The sequence below is a fragment of the Arachis ipaensis genome, chromosome B6 (genome assembly GCF_059453495.1).
Source record: "Arachis ipaensis isolate K30076 ecotype BB chromosome B6, ASM5945349v1, whole genome shotgun sequence".
Taxonomy (NCBI): domain Eukaryota; kingdom Viridiplantae; phylum Streptophyta; class Magnoliopsida; order Fabales; family Fabaceae; genus Arachis; species Arachis ipaensis.
Window position 1 is genome coordinate 144655942 of NC_142441.1, and position 18452 is coordinate 144674393.

At 29.4% G+C, this 18452-nt stretch overlaps 2 protein-coding genes and 1 long non-coding RNA gene across 13 annotated transcripts; 1 reads left to right on the plus strand and 2 right to left on the minus strand.

Annotated features, from left to right (window-relative positions):
* Window positions 1–1338: 1338 nt before the first annotated feature.
* Window positions 1339–10885, minus strand: LOC107647512 (uncharacterized). Of its 11 annotated transcripts, none has more exons than XR_015886160.1 (6): window positions 10668–10885; window positions 4769–5038; window positions 4251–4321; window positions 2792–3006; window positions 2624–2695; window positions 1339–1791 (listed from the first exon to the last, which is right to left on the minus strand). It is a non-coding gene; the product is annotated as an uncharacterized LOC107647512 (long non-coding RNA). The 11 variants fall into 11 exon arrangements; XR_015886161.1 differs by having other exon boundaries at window positions 4233–4321; XR_015886156.1 differs by having other exon boundaries at window positions 2792–4321.
* LOC107605148 (replication protein A 32 kDa subunit A) lies at window positions 4842–8657 on the plus strand. The gene is made up of 10 exons (XM_021105119.2): window positions 4842–4976; window positions 5276–5386; window positions 5588–5685; window positions 5824–5865; window positions 5965–6042; window positions 7255–7330; window positions 7513–7611; window positions 7691–7770; window positions 8029–8097; window positions 8183–8657. Exons 1-10 carry the CDS (start codon window positions 4872–4874, stop codon window positions 8256–8258), a joined length of 834 nt encoding a protein of 277 aa, XP_020960778.2. The 5' UTR covers window positions 4842–4871; the 3' UTR covers window positions 8259–8657.
* Window positions 10886–12718: 1833 nt separating the features above from the next.
* Window positions 12719–13553, minus strand: LOC107605149 (flowering-promoting factor 1-like protein 2). Its single transcript, XM_016306918.3, has one exon. It carries the CDS (start codon window positions 13496–13498, stop codon window positions 13166–13168), a length of 333 nt encoding a protein of 110 aa, XP_016162404.1. The 5' UTR covers window positions 13499–13553; the 3' UTR covers window positions 12719–13165.
* Window positions 13554–18452: the final 4899 nt, after the last annotated feature.

Below are 18452 nucleotides of genomic sequence, written 5' to 3' on the forward strand. Positions count from 1 at the left end.
TATTTATATTGCCATATATTAATTTATTTTGATGATGACATTTAATATATCGTTTGTGATAATATAAATATTTAATAATGAGTATGTTTGATTTTTCAAATACGATGAATTAATGTTGACAAATTTTGTACTTTCTTTCTACTTTTCATTTTTTTTTCTGTTACCGTACAAATTAAATATATACAAAATTTAATATTTTAGTTTTAACTTTTTTAAACTCGATTTTAACTCTATTAAAGCTCAATTTTTATCATTACCCAAAAATAATTAAATTTATTAAAGGTTTAGAGTTGGATGAAAATCTAAAAAATAAATTCATTAATATTTAAGAATTAAAAATGAATTTTGACTAAGACAGATCTAGTATTACTTGACCCGTAAATATTTTTAACGTATCATCATTCTTTGTGAAAGATGTAGTAGATACTAAGATAAATTTGATTAATAGTGTTAGTGCAAGTTAAGAAAAAAAAAAGATTCTGTTAGTATGGGTTAGTATGAGTTATGCTATAAATAGGAAGTTATGTTGTTTTCTAAAAAGTGTGTAATACATTTTTTTCATAATTACAATTATGCTTTATTACATTTTTTTCGTTACTAAGTTGTACTAAGTCTTTTTTTGGTTTTACTGTTTAGCTCATATACATCATCACCATATTCGTGTTTTTTATTCATCTTTCTTTTTAAAATTACATGTTTTAATTCTCTTGAGATAGTATCTAGAGCTTAGGTTTCTAGTTTTTAATGGCTGAATTACCTTCCAATTTCAACTCTGTCAATAATAATAACAACCCTCAAAATGCTGTCACCTTTATTCCCACTACTGCATCCTTCCTTAATCAACGACTATTCACCTCAATTGGAGACAAACTTGGTAAAAATAATCATGAGACTTAGTTACAACAAGTTATGATTATCATTTATGGACAAGATTTACAAGATCATTTTCTACCAGAGAAAATCTCCTTTTGATACCTTTCTGAAGAAGATCGAATTGTTGGGAAAGAATTTACCATTACAAGCAGTGGAGACAAGATGATTACAACCTCATGTTACGAATGCTTGTATCAATAGATCCGAATTCCAAAAATAAAATGGTAGGCAGTGCTTATAGTTTTTAAATTTGGAAAAAGATTAAGATTAATTCGCCAAGTTAACCATGTACAATATCAAACAACTTAAGGTACAATCGAAACTCATCAAGAAATATGGATTATTTGTCTCTGAGTATGTAATCAAGATTAAACATGTCTCTTGCAATTTTAGAAAGCCTTCTTACATCAGTAGAGTATATTAAAGCACTTCTTGAGAGTCAGAATTCTGATTATCAAATACTAATTTTTACTGTCAATGCAAAATCAGAAATTTATTCATTAGTGAAGTTGAAACTCTCATTATGACTCATGATGATATAGTAGATAAGTATCGAAATCTAGATAGTTTAATGGTACATGCTCATTTGACACAAGGTAATTTTTCACCCTCTATCAATCAAGAAAGGGGTTTTGGAGGACGACGAGACAGAGGGGGTAGATTCTCTAAAGAAGGCAAGTTCTTTAATCCAAACTCTAGACTATAATGCCGAGTTTGTAGTCGTACGAGTTATATTGTTTGGCATTGCTATCATAGATTTGATCAACAAATTCATCCTCCCTCAAATTTTACTGCACTCTTTTATATACTTCAATCTCATTTTTCTTCATTTTTTACACTATAATCACAACCACCAGTGCTATCCACCACACCACCACCACCTCCATGTAGCGCCAGCAATAAATTTCTCTAGTTGACCTGCGATAATGCGATAAAACAGATAGCAAAAGATAGAAGAGTTGTCACTTGATCATTTTATGCAACTTTTGAGATGGTGATGATTTGATAAAAAAAAAAAAAAGAGTGAGTGAGCTTTTTTTTTCATAATCTCTCTTTAATTTCTCCTTAGAATTTATTAAGAAATAAAAATTTGGATTTTCTAAAAAAAAAAAGATAAAGTAATAAAACAATGAGTTACTCATCATTAACAGGAATGAAGTTAGATGAAATATTAAGAAAAGATCAAAAATATTTTTATAATAAGACAATACTAAAATAAAAATTTTAGAAGCTAAACTAAAATTTATATATAATTTATATGCAAAAATTAAAAGTTAGGGAGAGATCATTGTCCCTTTTTTTTTTTATTGTGAGCCTAAGCTGTTTTATTAAATTTGTATCTTCTATCATATATAAATTGGACTATTTTAATTCAAAAGTGGTTATAATACTTGTATTTTTACTTTATCAATTTTCTTACTTAAAAAGAGTTTGATTCAAGAAATAATGGTACCACCTTGCAAAAAATAAATAAATAAATAAATAAATAAATAAAACGTGAACATTGTCAATAATTCTAAGTATAAAATTCAAAATTTTTAGAAATTAAAGTTAAATATATGCTTTATTCCTTTTTTGGATAAACCACAAAAAATTTACTCAAATAATTTTGTTGTTGATAAAAATGCACTTTGTTATTAACAAAAATGTCCTTAAATAATTTAAAAATGGGACGAAAATGCGCAAATTAATTTTATTATGGAGGCAACGATAGTATAGAATGCGGATATGGAGAGGAGGGGAGCTTTACCGGGTTGTGACGTCAGAGACACAGTAATCGGACCCTGCGAGTTGTTGATGAGAACTCGGACCCTTCGATTTCCTGTAAATTGAAAAAAATTTCTCATACGCACAAATCGGACCCAGGGACTAGTATAACCAAATAAAACAAAAAAAAAAACCAACAAAGAAAACGGACCATCCGTTTTGGTGAGGACATATCGCACGGTCCGATTTGTTCTAGGTGAATTTCGTATACTACACACAAAACGGACCCTCCGATTTGCTTACAAAATTTTCAAAACAAAGAACTCGGAGGGTCCGATTTCTTCCTACCAAAGCTGAGCCAAAAACTGTCCCACATTTCGGTGTAGCACCCCCTCATTCCATAACCTAGCACAACACTTGCCCCTCCTCCATAACAAAAAAAAAATTAGCCACGAAAATGTCTAACATTAAATGTATATTTTCAGAAAATGATTTAAAAATTGAATTTTGATGCATTTTTTGTAAATAGGATTAGAAAAATAAGATATTTTTATCCTTAAAATTTGGTAATTTTTTTACTAAGTATATATATATTTTTATTTTTTTGTCAACAACCAATAATACTTTAAAAAAAATCACAAAAAATATATATTTAGCGAAAAATCATGAAATTTTAAGAATAAAATTTTTTCATTTTTCTAACCATGTTTGAAAAAAACTGCATCAAAATTAAATCTCTAAAATATTTTAAAAGAAATACATATTTGATGTTGGATATTTTTATCGTATTTTTCTAAATTATTTGAGTACATTTTTGTCGATAGAAAAATTATTTGACTGCATTTTATTTTTGGTAGTTTACCCTTCTTCTTTTAAACAAAGGATAAACCACCAAAAATGTACTCAAATTATTTCGGTGCTAACATAAATATTTTTGAATTTTATTATCGACAAAAATATCTTTAAATTATTTAAAAACATGATAAAAATGTCCAATATTAAATATACATTCTCAAAAAAATACTTTAAAAATTAAATTTAATGTGTTTTTTGCAAACATTGTTAGAAAAATAAAATATTTTTATCCTTAAAATTTGGTATTTTTTGCTATGTATATTTTTTGTGTCAACAATTGATAATACTTTAAAAAAAAATCTAGAAATCAAATTTTTATTCGATTTTTTGTGTATTTTTTAAATAGTTATCTAAATATTCTTATAAAATTTTGGATTAAATAAATAAACAGTTTGTCAAATATAAAAGTCGTTTATTATTTATAAAAAATAATATTTTTTGGATATTTTTATCACATTTTTAAATAATTTAAGGACATTTTTATCGACAACAAAATTCAAAAACATTTTTATCAGTACAAAAATAATTCAGGTACATTTTTAGTGATTTATCGTTTAAACAAATTATATTATAATATTTTATCTATATATGCCATGAACTCAAATTACTAATATTTTTCTAATAAGTTTTTATTACTTATGAAATGAATCTAACCTATACACGTTATCCATTATTTCTTATGTTGTGTAAATATCTTATTAATAATAGTTTAAAACTCTCTGTCCCAATAAGTACATGATAAAATTGCTAATAAGTTATAATTCAAATGGCATTTATAAGGTTGAATGGAAGCAAACTCTGAGAGAAGCGAATACTGTAGCTGACACTCTTGCCAAGAAAGGACAGCATCTTCCTCTTGATCTTCATCTGTTTGATACTCCGCCTCCTGACGTTAGAAATTCTCTTTGGTTAGATAGTTATGGTTCTCTAAGGCCGAGAGGCTCTTGTTAGTTTCTATTTCTTTTCTGTTTTTTGGGGTCTTTGACCCCCTTTTTCACAAAAAAAAAAGTCTCTCCATACTCAATTAAAAAATTGCGGATTCGAGTCTCTTATCTTTGATAAAAAAAAGTATATAATAAAATTGTGTAGAATAAATGAAAAATAATAATATGTGAAGAATTAAGAGATTTTTTTTTTCATTTTTTTTGGAATTGGGTTTTCTTAGGATAAAATAGTAGTTTATTCATTTTAAGAAAAGGGCATCAAACAAAAGATTCAGTAGATAGATCTGATCGGAGTATCGGACAAGAGAGAGTTAAAAGAAGGAAACCCAAACGGCGGGAAAAATGGAAGCATTATTGGCGGGAAAAACCAAAAAATAAAAACAACGCACCCATTTCCCTTTTTGAACACTTCATCTATTCGCATCGCGTTCTCAGTTTCTTCACTCTTCTCTCTTCGTTTCTGCTATCTTTCTCTTTCTAGGGTTTTTGAAGATGTTCTCAGGCTCCCAGTTCGACGCCACCACCGCCTTCTCCGGCGGCGGTTTCATGGCATCCCAATCCACCAACCTCAATGATTCATCCCCTTCCCCCGCGAAAGTAAACTCTTCTTTCTCTCACTTCTATTCTCCTTCTCTTTTCTCAAAGTTTTCGGTTTTTCTCTGAAGAGGAAATCATCGTAGAAAAAAAAAAGGGCTAAATTAGGGGAAAATAATAACAAGGAGAAAGTGTTTTGGTTTGCATCGAAAGCTTAATTGCAACTTTACCTTTTGAAAGATTGTTGGTAATGAAATACTGTGCAGTATTATTGTGTTTTCGCTTGTTAAATCTCTTGACTAACCCCTTTTTTTGTGGTTTCGACCTATTTTGACTTTTTTAAGTTTTAATTTTTTTTACAGAGCCGTGAAACTCAGGGTTTGATTCCGGTGACAGTGAAGCAGATAAGTGAAGCTACTCATTCTGGTGATGAAAAATCGAATTTTGTGATTAACGGTATTGATGTAAACAATGTAAGGTTTTAGCTGCTGCTGTGCTATTTTATCTGTCTGATACACAAATTTTAATAAAAAATGTATGAATTTGGATTTGTTTTTCTCCTGGTGATTTTTACGGTAAATTTTTTTGGTTACAAGTGTGTAGTTTAAAATCGGATCTTGGAAGGACAGAATAAATTTATCTTATTTTGTACTATTTTGACCCTGTGTATTCAGGTTACATTGGTTGGAATGATGTTTGAGAAAGCTGAGAGAACCACTGATGTTAATTTTGTTTTGGATGATGGAACTGGACGAATCAAATGCCGAAGATGGTAAGTTCTAATTTTCTAATCTCTATCTAAAATAAATGTTAATACATGTGCTAGTGGCTTTTGTGAACTTGACTATATGAGGCGATGTATTTTGGAGAGCTGAAAAGAGTTTGACTTTCTTGTTGATGATGTGGCTAGGGTAAATGAGGCTTTTGACACCAAAGAAATGGAAGAAGTACAGTAAGTTCTTAACTTTGGATGTTAAAGTGCTTATTAGCAACATGCATAGTCTCTATCTGCATCTGTTATCTCTTACCTTATCAAATTATTTAATGACAGGGATGGTATGTACGTTCGTGTATATGGCCACTTGAAAAGCTTTCAAGGCGTGAAGCAGCTTGTTGTCTTCTCAGTCAGGCATGTGTGCTAGATCCATTTGTTGTATGCTATGATCAATTGTGCCATGGTTTACTTTTTAGATTTACTATGTTAGTTTGTTGCGTGCAAAATGTAGTTTCACAGAATGCCTAACTGAAGGCTAAATATGTGGAAAATAAAAAATATTATTATTGGATGATCACTAAAATTGATCCAATTGCTTAGGCCCTTAATATATAGCAGGATTGCAAGAGAGACCCAAAGCATTTGAGCCCAAGTCTCAACCGTTGAATTCAGTAAAAGATTACACTGATTACTGACTTCATTTAGGCATCACCTGCAGCTGTTAGTTGCTTTGATTTGGATGTCTAGAGTTCTTGCCAATCAGCAGGTGTTCCCAGTGAGCTAGGAATTCATTATTAATCTACATTAGGGTGCAGTTTTCCTGGACTGCATTTAGTCATGGCTGCTTAAAGATGTTTCATTAATGGGTATATCAGAACTAGCAGTTACTTTCTATTGGTTGTGTTTGACTTTGCTGGATAAAGTTATATTTAAAGTTAATGTTTAAAAAAAAAATTATACAAATATTAAAAAGCACTGAATGTGTATGCAAGTTAATGCTAGCTGAGGACCTCTTGATTATGTTTGTCTCAGCTTCTGCTGTTAATTGTTTAAGTTTTGAGATTTTTTTTCACTTCCTTTTCATTTGTAGTTGACTAGTTGATATGAATGAATTGATGGTGGGCTGTCACCATTCCTTACAGAATGTGTTTACTGATTTTAGTCTTAAAGATGATTTGGCATTATTTATGTTGTGTTGTCTGATTGAGTGCCTTTACAATCATGTGAGTAAAGTAGCTTAGTTTTTGGTAGTTTTTTTAGTTTATTTCAGATTGTCTTACTGGGATTATATGATGCATGTTGTTCAAAACTCTTTGATGGTTTTGTCTTGGAACTTTGATTTTAGATGTGTTGTTGATTGTGATTAGTGTCCTCATGTTTATTTATTTATTTTGCAAATGTAGAACTTTGGGTTGAATCTTGGTAGTTTAGTCTATTTGATGGATTTGCATATTTGGAAAATTGATCTGCTAGTTTAAGGTCTATGTTTTTATGGCATTTTACCTTGTTGTGTGGCATAAATACAATCTATGTTTTAATCACTGGCAGAATTTTTCATATTTGTAACATGCCAGTTTGGTGTATTGGCTTGTACGATGCTTATCTTGTTTGTGGTGATTTTAACAGGCCTGTGACAAATTTTGATGAGATCTCATTTCACTTTATTGATTGCATACATAATCACCTCCACACCAAAGTAAAGGTAGGCATGGTTTTTCTATTCTGCTAGTCTATTTTCTGTTTGATCGTAGTATTATAGCAGTTTAGACTGCATAGACTTTCAAGAATATGATAATTTGAGAATTGTGTGCACTCTCATACATCATTCCTTTGTATATACATAATAATTCATAATAATTTACAATTTTTTTATATGTATTTCAGGCAGAAGGAATCACTCCTGCAAATCCTTCATCAGGCTCATCTTTGATCACTCCTGTCAAAAATGCATCGAATGGTTCACAGGAACCTTCATCTAATCCAGTATGACATTTGACACTCCAGTTGCTATAGTACTTGTTTAGTTTGATTAGATTTATGATATGATTTCCCTCCTGCTCAGGGGTATGCTCAGTATAGTGTGGATGGACTCAAGGATTGTGATAAATTGGTTATGGACTATCTGCAACAGCATTCAGACATGTGAGTTATACAACCAAACTTTCATATTTGTAATTTTTTTAGAATCTTTCCAATTACTGGTTTCAATAAATTTAGGATTGTTGACTACTCTGTGATAGGGCTAATCACAAATATGATCTATAATAGGGCATATATGAGTTATGATATGTTTGATGCTTGTAGTAGATTCCACCTAGTGAACAAGGTTTAGTTTATGTTAATTGCTCATTGTAGAGTACACATGACGCTGAAAGACTTCAATATGATTCTAAATTGCAGGTCAGATGAACGAGGAATACATGTCAATGAACTATCTCGAGAACTTAAGCTTCCAATGGACAAGATCATGTATTTTTTGTACTCTTCTATGTACTTGTTTTCTTCTAATCTGCATTCCAATCGCATATTAACTTGAAGCTGTTTATGATGCCAGGTTGTCTTTAAAGACTCTGGGAGATGATGGTTTAGTGTACTCCACCATAGATGACTACCATTACAAACAAGCTTGATGCTTGAGCTGGGTAATCAGGACATGAATCACTGATGCTGATGTTGGTCTATTTTACCTTTTTAGGTTTCTAGATAGTGTAGATATGCTTATGGATAAATTAACCTATTGTATGCTTTATCATATGAATTACTTGATCAGTGGTGCAAATTCCTGATGGTTTCTTAGATAATTTTATTAAAAATCATCGGTAAGCTATTTAAGAATTGTGAACTAGTATATGGACATAATCTTGTTCGGTTGTTATTGCCAAATGTTTTAGGCGTGTATTTTTTTTTAATACTGATATTGACATAGTAACTTGAGCATACAAAAGCATCCCTATACTGAAGCATTCCATCCTGGATGCTTATTTGAAGGAACTCATTGCTTTTGAGCAGTTTTCATAACTTTTTTAATACCATCTTGTGCAATTTATTAGAATTAAAGTCTTATTTTTGGTGGAATTATTTTTTTCAATGTTTTTTCTAATAAAATAATTAAATAAATCCTAACATAGACAGAAATCTGAGCTTGGCACGGTTTCTACACTGTCCCAAAGTGAAAACAGAAACTGTTTATACAGTTGCCACAAAAAAAGAAACCGTGTATGTGAGCGTGTTAATTTTAGTCATTTTTTATATATAGCTTTCTGCCTGTGGGTTTTCTATTTGGCTTGAGAGGTTGCTTTATTATTGCTGTGTCCAATGGCAGTTAGAGACTTAGCGACATAGTTGATTTTGAAAAAGAAAACGTCTAAACATTATTATTATTATTATTATTTGTTAGTTCAAGATAGTTAGACATGGAGATTCAACAAATCAGGAACTTTCACAGTTATAATTCATTGGGGCAGTAGATAACAAGAAAACTAAGAAGCATATTTATTTAGACAGAACCCCAGCACATTATAAGAATATAAGGAGGTGCCTTAACCCATTGCTGCCTTGCTGGAATGGTTTCTTATTTAAACTCAACAGAAAAGATGGACTGGTCAAATTCAAGATCGTCACACTAGAGAGGACGAGAGCGTGCTCTGTGTAAGATACTAATATCAGATGAACATACGATGGGGGTAGCCAAACAAAGTGCAGGAACTTTACAGAATAAGATGTTTACAAAATAATTAAATTCATAAACTTCTGAACGAGGCTCCAAAGTTCAGTGCCTGATGTCTCCATTAATTTATATATGGATTTGTTCTTGTGTATGGTGGCCCTGTGTTAGCTAGCTATAGACCAGAAACAAACTGCAATGTTGTTGGCAGTTGACATTGGTAACTGGAAGGGATCAAGATTGCATAGCGTTTGAATTCATCAAGATGAACTTGCAGATTGATTATTGAATCTGAAACAATAGCTATTTATAGCAGAATACAGGTCTTGAAAAAATGGGTTGAGTAAAGTAACACTGATTGAAGTGAAAACTCAGTCTCAACAACAAATACAATCTTGGATGAAGGGAAATTTTGAGCTCAGCAAGGTATTTGAGGCCAGTGAGAAATTTGTTCTTGAATAATGAGAAGCATGGAGTAACTTGCAGTGGTAAGTAAGATAACTATAGAGCATTTAAATTGTGGTTTGTAATTGCAATCATCATTGCAGCGCCAAATGCATTGACATCGGCATTGTAATGATAATGCAGCTGATGTAACTTAAAATATGTAGAACAATTGAAAGGTGAAAAAGGAAAAACTAAAGATTTTGTAGCTCCTGATCGCAATGCAGAAGGTAATCCACTAAAGTTTTATCATGTGAGAAAATTATAGTAGCAGGATCTGATGTTTAGGTTGGATATAGTTATATTTTGGGTGATTACTGATTTGTTGTTTTTTCTAGTTTTGCTGTTTTCTTTAGCTGTAGTAATAGTTTCCATTCTATGGTTGTTTTGACTCTTGAGTCAATCATGTTAAATTAATCAGAAAATAATCCTGGTAGAATGAAGTTTTATTATCCCCAACATTTTGTGGTGTACATAATAAAAGTAAGAAGGGCAATATTATTATTATTATTATTCTTTTTCAAAGAAGAAAATGATGAAAATTTGAGTGATGCGATGGTTCTAATGATTAGTGAAGGGTTCTAGTTGCTGTTGCAAAGTTTTATTGTATTTAATTTTGATTTGTTAATAAACAACAGAAGATAGATCTCTGCCTTCTCTTTGATTCTTTCTTCTTGTATGATTTTCATTTGTTGCATTATATTCTTTTGTTCCAGAACTTAGACTAAGTTCATTTAAACATGTACACATGACATGAAATGAAAATTGAAACAAGGTCTAATATAATATCCATAATCTTCTAAATTTTGAGTGAGTAATGTTAGTGTGCCTATTTCATTTAGAACAACACAAACTTCACATAAATATGCACATATATAACATGAATTGAAGCAAGATATGTTATCAAAATGTTTGGTTTATTCTGTCATACCTGTGGATTGGTCTTTTCTCATAGTCTCGTTGGCAATGCCTCTTGATTTTTAATATTTCCTTCTCTCTGTTTCTTCTAATTTTTCCTGCAAAAGCTTTTCCTCTCTTTTTTCTTTTCTTTCCTTTTTTCTCATCACAAATTGGAAGGAAGGTGCTCCTTTTATAAAGGTAGAGAGAGCTGAACAAGTTGTTCTACAACTTGCAATAGTGATTTTTCTTTTTCCGTTCTTCTTTAAATATGGAATGGAATTTTGGGCTTTATTTGGTTCGAAAAGTACCTTTTTTAGTTATATATATATTCAATTTCATTTATCTCTTTAATCCGTTTAATTTAAAAGCCTTTTTTAGAGCTAAGAATAAAATTGTGAATTTTAAGTATAAATATTAATAATATGAAAATAAAATTTAAACCCTAAATCCTAAAATAATACCTAAAAATATTTAGGACATGAAGATTTGTTGTTATAATGGGGATACCCTATGTTTTACATTATGTACTTCCGAACATTGGGGAAAACATGGATTCAAACACCTTTTTTTTTTCCTGGATATAATGAAAATGGATGAGATTTCTTTTTTATATTATTTTTTTTCCCTCTTGGTATTTGGTAAATAAGTGGATGAGATATCGTTTTCAAATACAGTTATACAGATTCCTGGAATCCAAAAAAATAAAAATAAAAAAATGCAGATTCTATGGGAAGCACGTGGCAAGTGAGGCACAGAAAATGACTGAGGTTTTCACAATAAGGCTCACGTGAAGGCCCATCCCCTTCTCCTCACTTTTCACTTGTCGTTACACGTGAGTCAAATATTTATATCCTAAATCATTGGATAACTGGATAATTATATTTTTTCTATTTATTATTCTTTTATTTAAATTTAATTTTAATTTAATTAAATTTCTCAAGTATTAGAAACGTTAATATATATGTTTTTTAATTTTAAATACTAGATTGAAGCTAGTTTTGTTTATTTATATATGATTTGTAGTTTTTTATTTTTTATTTTTTTAGATATAGGGAATATAGATGTGTGTACCACATATTTGGGATATATCATTGGCTGTGGGATCCATCTTTCAATTTCAGTAACAGTTACAATCTTATTGGATGACTTGTTTTATCTCTTTTATTTTATTTATTTATTTTTTGATCGGAGACTTGTTTTGTCTCTTTTGCCCTTTCAAACTCACTATGAGTTAGTTCTTCTTCAGCAGACATTCTTATGGCCTTCTAGAGGTGTACGAGGAAGCAAATAAAACTATTTTTACAAGAATTTTTTCTTCCCCGAACATTTCATGATTGAATCTTTTTGTTAGTATATAACTATATATTGTTAATTAATTTAATAAAATTATGTACTTCTAGAAAACAGATCATGTTTGTTTCATACTCTACAATAATCCTACTTATAAATTATTTTAAAAAAATATGCATTTATATTTATTTCTTTTATATACTCTACAATGTCTAAATGATTATTAGTCATTCTATATATTCCAGAAACATTCTCACTTTTGTTTCATGTGTTAGTTAATTAACCTGTGAGCAAGAAAAAGAAGCCATGTGATAAATTAATTAATTCCCTTAACTACCCTTCTAAATGTTCTAATGCATATATGATATAGTCACCAAAAAAATAATGCATATATGATATATAACTGACAAAGAACATGCTTATTAAAAACTCAAATCTTTTTTCTTCTGTTCCCCTCAATTCAGCCAATAATCTTCAATCACACAGAAACCTTTGTGTACTGAATTGGCCTTTCCTATAGTATTCTTATTATAAATGCCAAAACATTAATTAATTAATTAATTAATTAATAGAATTTGGAGATATATATTCTCTCAATTCACTCACACTCTCTCTTGTTAATGTTTTGAACTCCCAACTTCCTAAGTAAGTAAATTAGTTAAGCATTGTGAAGAAGATGTAGAAGGAGAGTTAATTAAGAACTGGGAATTTCATGAAATGCACAAAATATTATTGGAAATCATACAATATCTTACATAATCATGCATTTCTCAAGCACATATATATGCACTAAAATAAAACACCATCAAATATCATCTAAATTATTTCTTTATGATACAGATGGCACAAAAACAAATCAACTACTACATACCTTAATTAATAAGTTACTAGTGTTATTGCCATAATCCTCTAGCCATAGGAGCACACAACTATAACACAAGCATCCACAAGCATGGTTCAAAGAAAGAAACATACATACTTATATATATGAAAATTAACATAATAATAGCCCTAATGATAAGGGAAATTGAAAAAGGGAGAGGAAAAACACTCTCACACACAATAACATTGAAGCAACAAGCAAGAACAAAAAAAGAAGAAGAAGAAAGGATGAGAAGAGCTACTATCTATATATATGTAGCCATTAAGGAGATCATATAGATAGATGATCGTCGTATCATCTATCTGTCTGGCTGTCAGACTGTCTGTCTGTCAGCCATTGTAATTCATTATGGATCATCACTTGTCTCTAACATGGAAGACATTGGGGTTCTTGATGACGATATCATACATATTGATGGAGTTGAACTTAGAGAAGTCCTTGGGGAGTGAAATTAGGTCAATGGAGGAGTGTTTGTGGAATTGGTAGAGGTCAGGATCACCATCATAGTACCTCTCCCAACCCAACCCAATCAAGATTTGTTCAAGGAAGGTGTATGAAGAAACAACTTCACCACTTGGCAAGTGCACCAACACCTTCCTCTTTCCATGCCTCCCATCTGATGAGCCTCCTGCTTGTGGGTTCTCAACCAAACGGAACACACCATTGTTGAACACCCAAACCCCAGACATGTTTTGTTGTGTTGTTGAAAGAAAAGTAGGTTTCTTTGTGTGCGTTATGGTTTGATTTTTGGTTGTTGAATGTTGAGGAATGGAGGGAGGGAGGAAGGGTATATATATGTGCCAAAAAGCTAAAGGGGATGGGGGCAAATAAAACAAAAGGAAAATACTCTTGGAGTTGAAGTGGAAGAGGGAGTTGAAAGTTTATTGGGGTATGTTTCACTTTGGTATAGAATCTAGATATTATGGGGCCTATAATGTTTTTAATAATAAATGTACATATGAGTATATACAACTGTACATACATAGGGTGTCATTTAATTTAGGGCACAAGATGTAGCCATGAACACGGTATTTCCTAACTCGGCAGGTTAAGGACTAATCCGCCGCGGTACTGATTTTCATTTAAGGGTATCCAAGAACTAGCCATGGACATGGTTCGTTATGTTTTAATTCTCTTAAGAGATTCCTTCTTTTAATTTTGTAAATGAAGAAAGTAGAATTAGGGTTTATGAGTTTCCCTTGTTATGTCTTTAAAGAAGAAAATGAGAATTAAGTAGCTAGGGAGGACTGCTACTCCAAGATTAAATGAAACATGAAAAAAAAATTATATGGGTTTTTCATTATTATTATTAAAAGTTTTTGATAGATTCTTAGCTTGTATATATATAATTTTTTATACAAACTTTTTAAACATATTTATAAAGAAAAGGTGAACTTTACTATTTTATTAATAATATCAATTATTATTAATGAAGGCTAGCCACTATTAACTTTTGAGGTTCTAATAAGATTATGTATTAAACTTATTATATGCTTATAAACTATTTTAATTTTCTATTAACTATATTCTTAGTTTTGGGGGAATCTTTATGGTTTAAAATTGATGTAGGCCTTGCTTTTGGGTAGCCTTTTTCATATGTATGTAGGGAACCCAATATTTATTTTAGGAAATAATAAAGAAAAATGGCATCTCTACTATACGCACAACATTATTATACAAAGTCAATTAAATAAAAAAGTTGCATTGTGTTCCCACGTATATCACGAGATGTCCACGTGAACAAAGTGGGGTTACCTTAAGATGTTGCATTGGGGGCACTCATCATTGGGAATAATTGGACAATGCAAGTTTTTTAGGTACTTTTGTTTGTTAGGTTTGTTTGGTCAAATTTATTATGCATGTTGGGGTTTTTCGACTACTCTAAGAAATAGGGCTCATTTTAAACATGAGAAAAAAAATTATTTAATGAATTTAATTAATACATACCCAAGTGATTGTATTATTTAATTTTCTCTTAATAAATAAACACTACAATAAAAATTACTTTTAATAACAATTTTTTAATGACAATAACATAACCGTCATTATATATTTTATTTAATATATATTTTTTACGGTTATTAAATTTTTTTTATTAGCAATTGTATAATTGTCGCTAAAACTTTTTAGCGACAAAATATAAGACAGCTAAATACGACTATTTTTATTACTGCTAAAAATAATTTTTTTAGTAGTGAAAAAATATAAGGGACAAATCAAATATTTGCTTGGATATATAAGATATATTATTCAACCACATTATTACTTTAAATTAGCAATTATTTATTATGTTGGCTTTTGGGAGCATTGTTCATACTTGGAGTTAGAACACTTCAATTTAGATTCTATCAAGTATCAAATAGCATTTAGCTCTCAAACTGGACTGCTATCCTACAATTCGGTCTAAATATGGGATAACTTCTCAATTAAGAGAATAATCATCCATAATTATTTAAAGTAATTTTTTATTTATTATTCTATTAATATTTTAATATTTAAATATTTTTTAATTCAATTCTACTATAAATTTATTAGAATTTTTACTAACTAAAATATTAGAATCTTTTACAGATATGTTTACCATCACTTAGGTAAGAATATCAAAAAATTTGCTAAGCATTTAGACCTCACGTTTAGACTCAAAATATGGTACTAAATATGGTACTGATTTTAGATAAACACCTCAAAATAAATACCTATTTGGAATAAAAAAAGGACTAATAGTTAGGTAGTATTTGATTATTTTTTATTTTTTAAAAAGGACAAAAATATATAAAGGAGGGAATTATAGATTAAAAAAAAACTAATATTGCTAATGTTTTAATACAAAATTTTATATTTTAAAATAGAAGGATATAAGAAACATATAATTCTAACACAGAAAGAAACACATCTAATTATTCCATTATTTCTTTCTTTTCTAGTTATTTCATAACAAGAATCAAATGCTACATCTCTAGGGTTAGGTACATAAAGCCTTAAATTAAAGTTCATGCTTCTATACTATATAAAAAAGGAAAAGAGAGAGAAGTACGGTTCTAAATTGTTAAGTATAGTACGTAGTTGCCATCAATTATCTCGTAACCTTCTTGCGTATTTAGTTGATGATTTGATGCCATATAAAATAGAAGAACAACATATATATTATAAGTATATTATTCTTTTCTTTATGTGTGTGTGTGGCCGACAAGAACAACCTATATAATCACTAATGCTAAATTAACACTTGACATATACAAAAATAAATTAGATAAAAAGCAAAAGAGGATGCTATAGATGAAGTTTGCTAATATACCGTATAGTCGTATACTATATGATACGATCATTTTTTTGAACATTTTCATTTTTAAAAAAATGGGTTAGCTAATTTCTATTTTTTATATGAATATCTTTTGATGTACGAAGTAAGGAATCTGGGAGTGACAGCTAATAATTAGCTAGCTCTCTTACTCTTTCTTATATATTCTTTCAACATATTCCATTTCCAGATTCTTCGTCATATATTATTTAGTTGTCGTGAAAAGTTTTCATTCCAAGTATTTTATTTTATTTTAATTGTTATTTATCACCTATCTAGTTAATACTTATTAATTTAGATTCTAATATGATACGTACTTAAAATATTTGTGATAAAAAAATTTAAATATTATTTAAAAGTTATTAGATTATATTTTTAAAATATTTAATTTAATTTGATATATTTTAATTTTATTTATTTAGTTATTAAATTAAATTTTATGTTTGTAGACTTAGAATTTTAATTTTTTATTAATCTAATAAGATGTTACAAATACTTCGTAAATTATTGTAGATCATATTAAGTTATTAGAGGAATGTCAAAATACTTTTTAGTTTCGTAATAAAATCATGGTATAGACAAATAATGTTCATCAGTGAGTCTCTCTCTTATTACATCGAGAAATTGAGTAAAAAGTTGAGTGAGTCTCTTCGATTCAATTTTCAAACTATAGTATGGATAAATTAGATTGAAGAATCCCTTTCTTGTTGTATCAAAAAATTAAGTAAAAAATAAAAAAAAAAGTTCTTTGTATTCAATTTCAACTTATTTTTTTTTATTTTCAATTTCAATTCATTGTTTTTTATTTCAATTCTTATTTTTTTGTTTATTATTAGTTCTTTCTTCATATAATTAATTTATTTATTATAACTCAAAAAAATTGATAATAAAGATAAAATCATTTCAATTCAACTTTTTTATCAACAAAATTTGAATGTGACATTTTAATTTATTATTTGCTTGGGAGAGTTAATGTCTTCTTGAACATTAAAAATTGTGAATAAAAAGAATAGTATTGAAAGATTTTATCTTTACAATAAAATTAGTATTATTTTAATCATAAAATACACTTATGATAAACGTTATTATTAAATAATTATACATATATTTTACTGTCACTCTTTCCAATATATATATACGTATTCATTTTAATTTTTCGTATTATTCAAAGTCACTTTCATAATGAAAATTGAAGTAGTTGAGGGAAATGATCATTATTCCAATTTAGGGTTAAGACATGCCTCACCACAATACATGATAAAATTCCCTAGTGAACAGAAAATCCTTAAAATCCAATTGAAATTATGATAATATATACATGATGAGCTGAAGTTTGATAAGGTGAATTAATCATTTAATCTCCTTATATATGTATGGAATAATTTTTTTTTCATCGTTAGCAGGTAGCAGCGATTATACTAGCGGTTATTATTAACTGTCGCTAACGATTTAGTCGTACGCTATCTTTTAGCGGATATATTAACCGCTGTTATTCGTTTGACAGCGGTTAAAAACTGCTGCTAATTCTATATATAACTGCTGCTATTTGTCGAATGTGGTGTAGTGTAAGAAGGCCAAAATTAATTAATTTGCCACAATGATCGATCAGAATACGGACCACAATATCCAATGAAGATAATTGGATAAGAAAATTAAATATGTTGTCTTTTTCCTGCCGCTAAGCCAATCACACCAAGATGATAGGATTAGGTGAATGTACTCTCTAGCAATTTTGTTGTGAAAACAAATGTCTTTTTTCTCTTTTTCTTTTATAGAATTTTAACCACTATGGGATATTTAATTTGTTAGTGAAAAGGTAACCACTAATTCTAATATTTGTTGGTGGTAAAAAGTTAGACACGAAACAATCACAAAATAAATATCTTATGAAATAGTAAAATTAATGACGTGAATATTCTATGTAAAACAAATACATATATAGAGATATATTAAAATTTTTAACATGATAAAATACGGGCACTACATACATTAAAATTATATTCACTTCAAATGTTTAAAAATATTACTATTTACTTTTTTTTTTAACTCTAAAATTTTATGAAGCATCTTTATACATGTTATTTGTCATCTATATTATGAGTTTATTTTATGGACCAAATTGCTGTAAATAAGTCCTATGTCAAAGAGTTAGCACCTGAAAAATAATTTTATAAGGCTTTGAACTCTTTCACCGAATGAGTTAGTTTTTGTGGTAACAGTTCTTTCAAGTTCTTGTAATTCGAGGGGCAGAATCTCATACCACAAAAGATTGAGAAAGAGTTTTATAAAGTTTTGGACTCTCTCACCATATATATGAATTAGCTTTTATAGTGATGATTCTACCA

Bases quoted from the DNA above. Each gene is read 5' to 3' on its own strand.
- LOC107605148 (XM_021105119.2), top strand. From the start codon at position 4,872: ATGTTCTCAGGCTCCCAGTTCGACGCCACCACCGCCTTCTCCGGCGGC. The intron at 5,387-5,587 runs GTAAGGTTTTAG...CTGTGTATTCAG, and splicing joins ACGGTATTGATGTAAACAAT to GTTACATTGGTTGGAATGAT. The intron at 8,098-8,182 runs GTATTTTTTGTA...TTATGATGCCAG, and splicing joins CTTCCAATGGACAAGATCAT to GTTGTCTTTAAAGACTCTGG.
- LOC107605149 (XM_016306918.3), bottom strand. From the start codon at position 13,498: ATGTCTGGGGTTTGGGTGTTCAACAATGGTGTGTTCCGTTTGGTTGAG.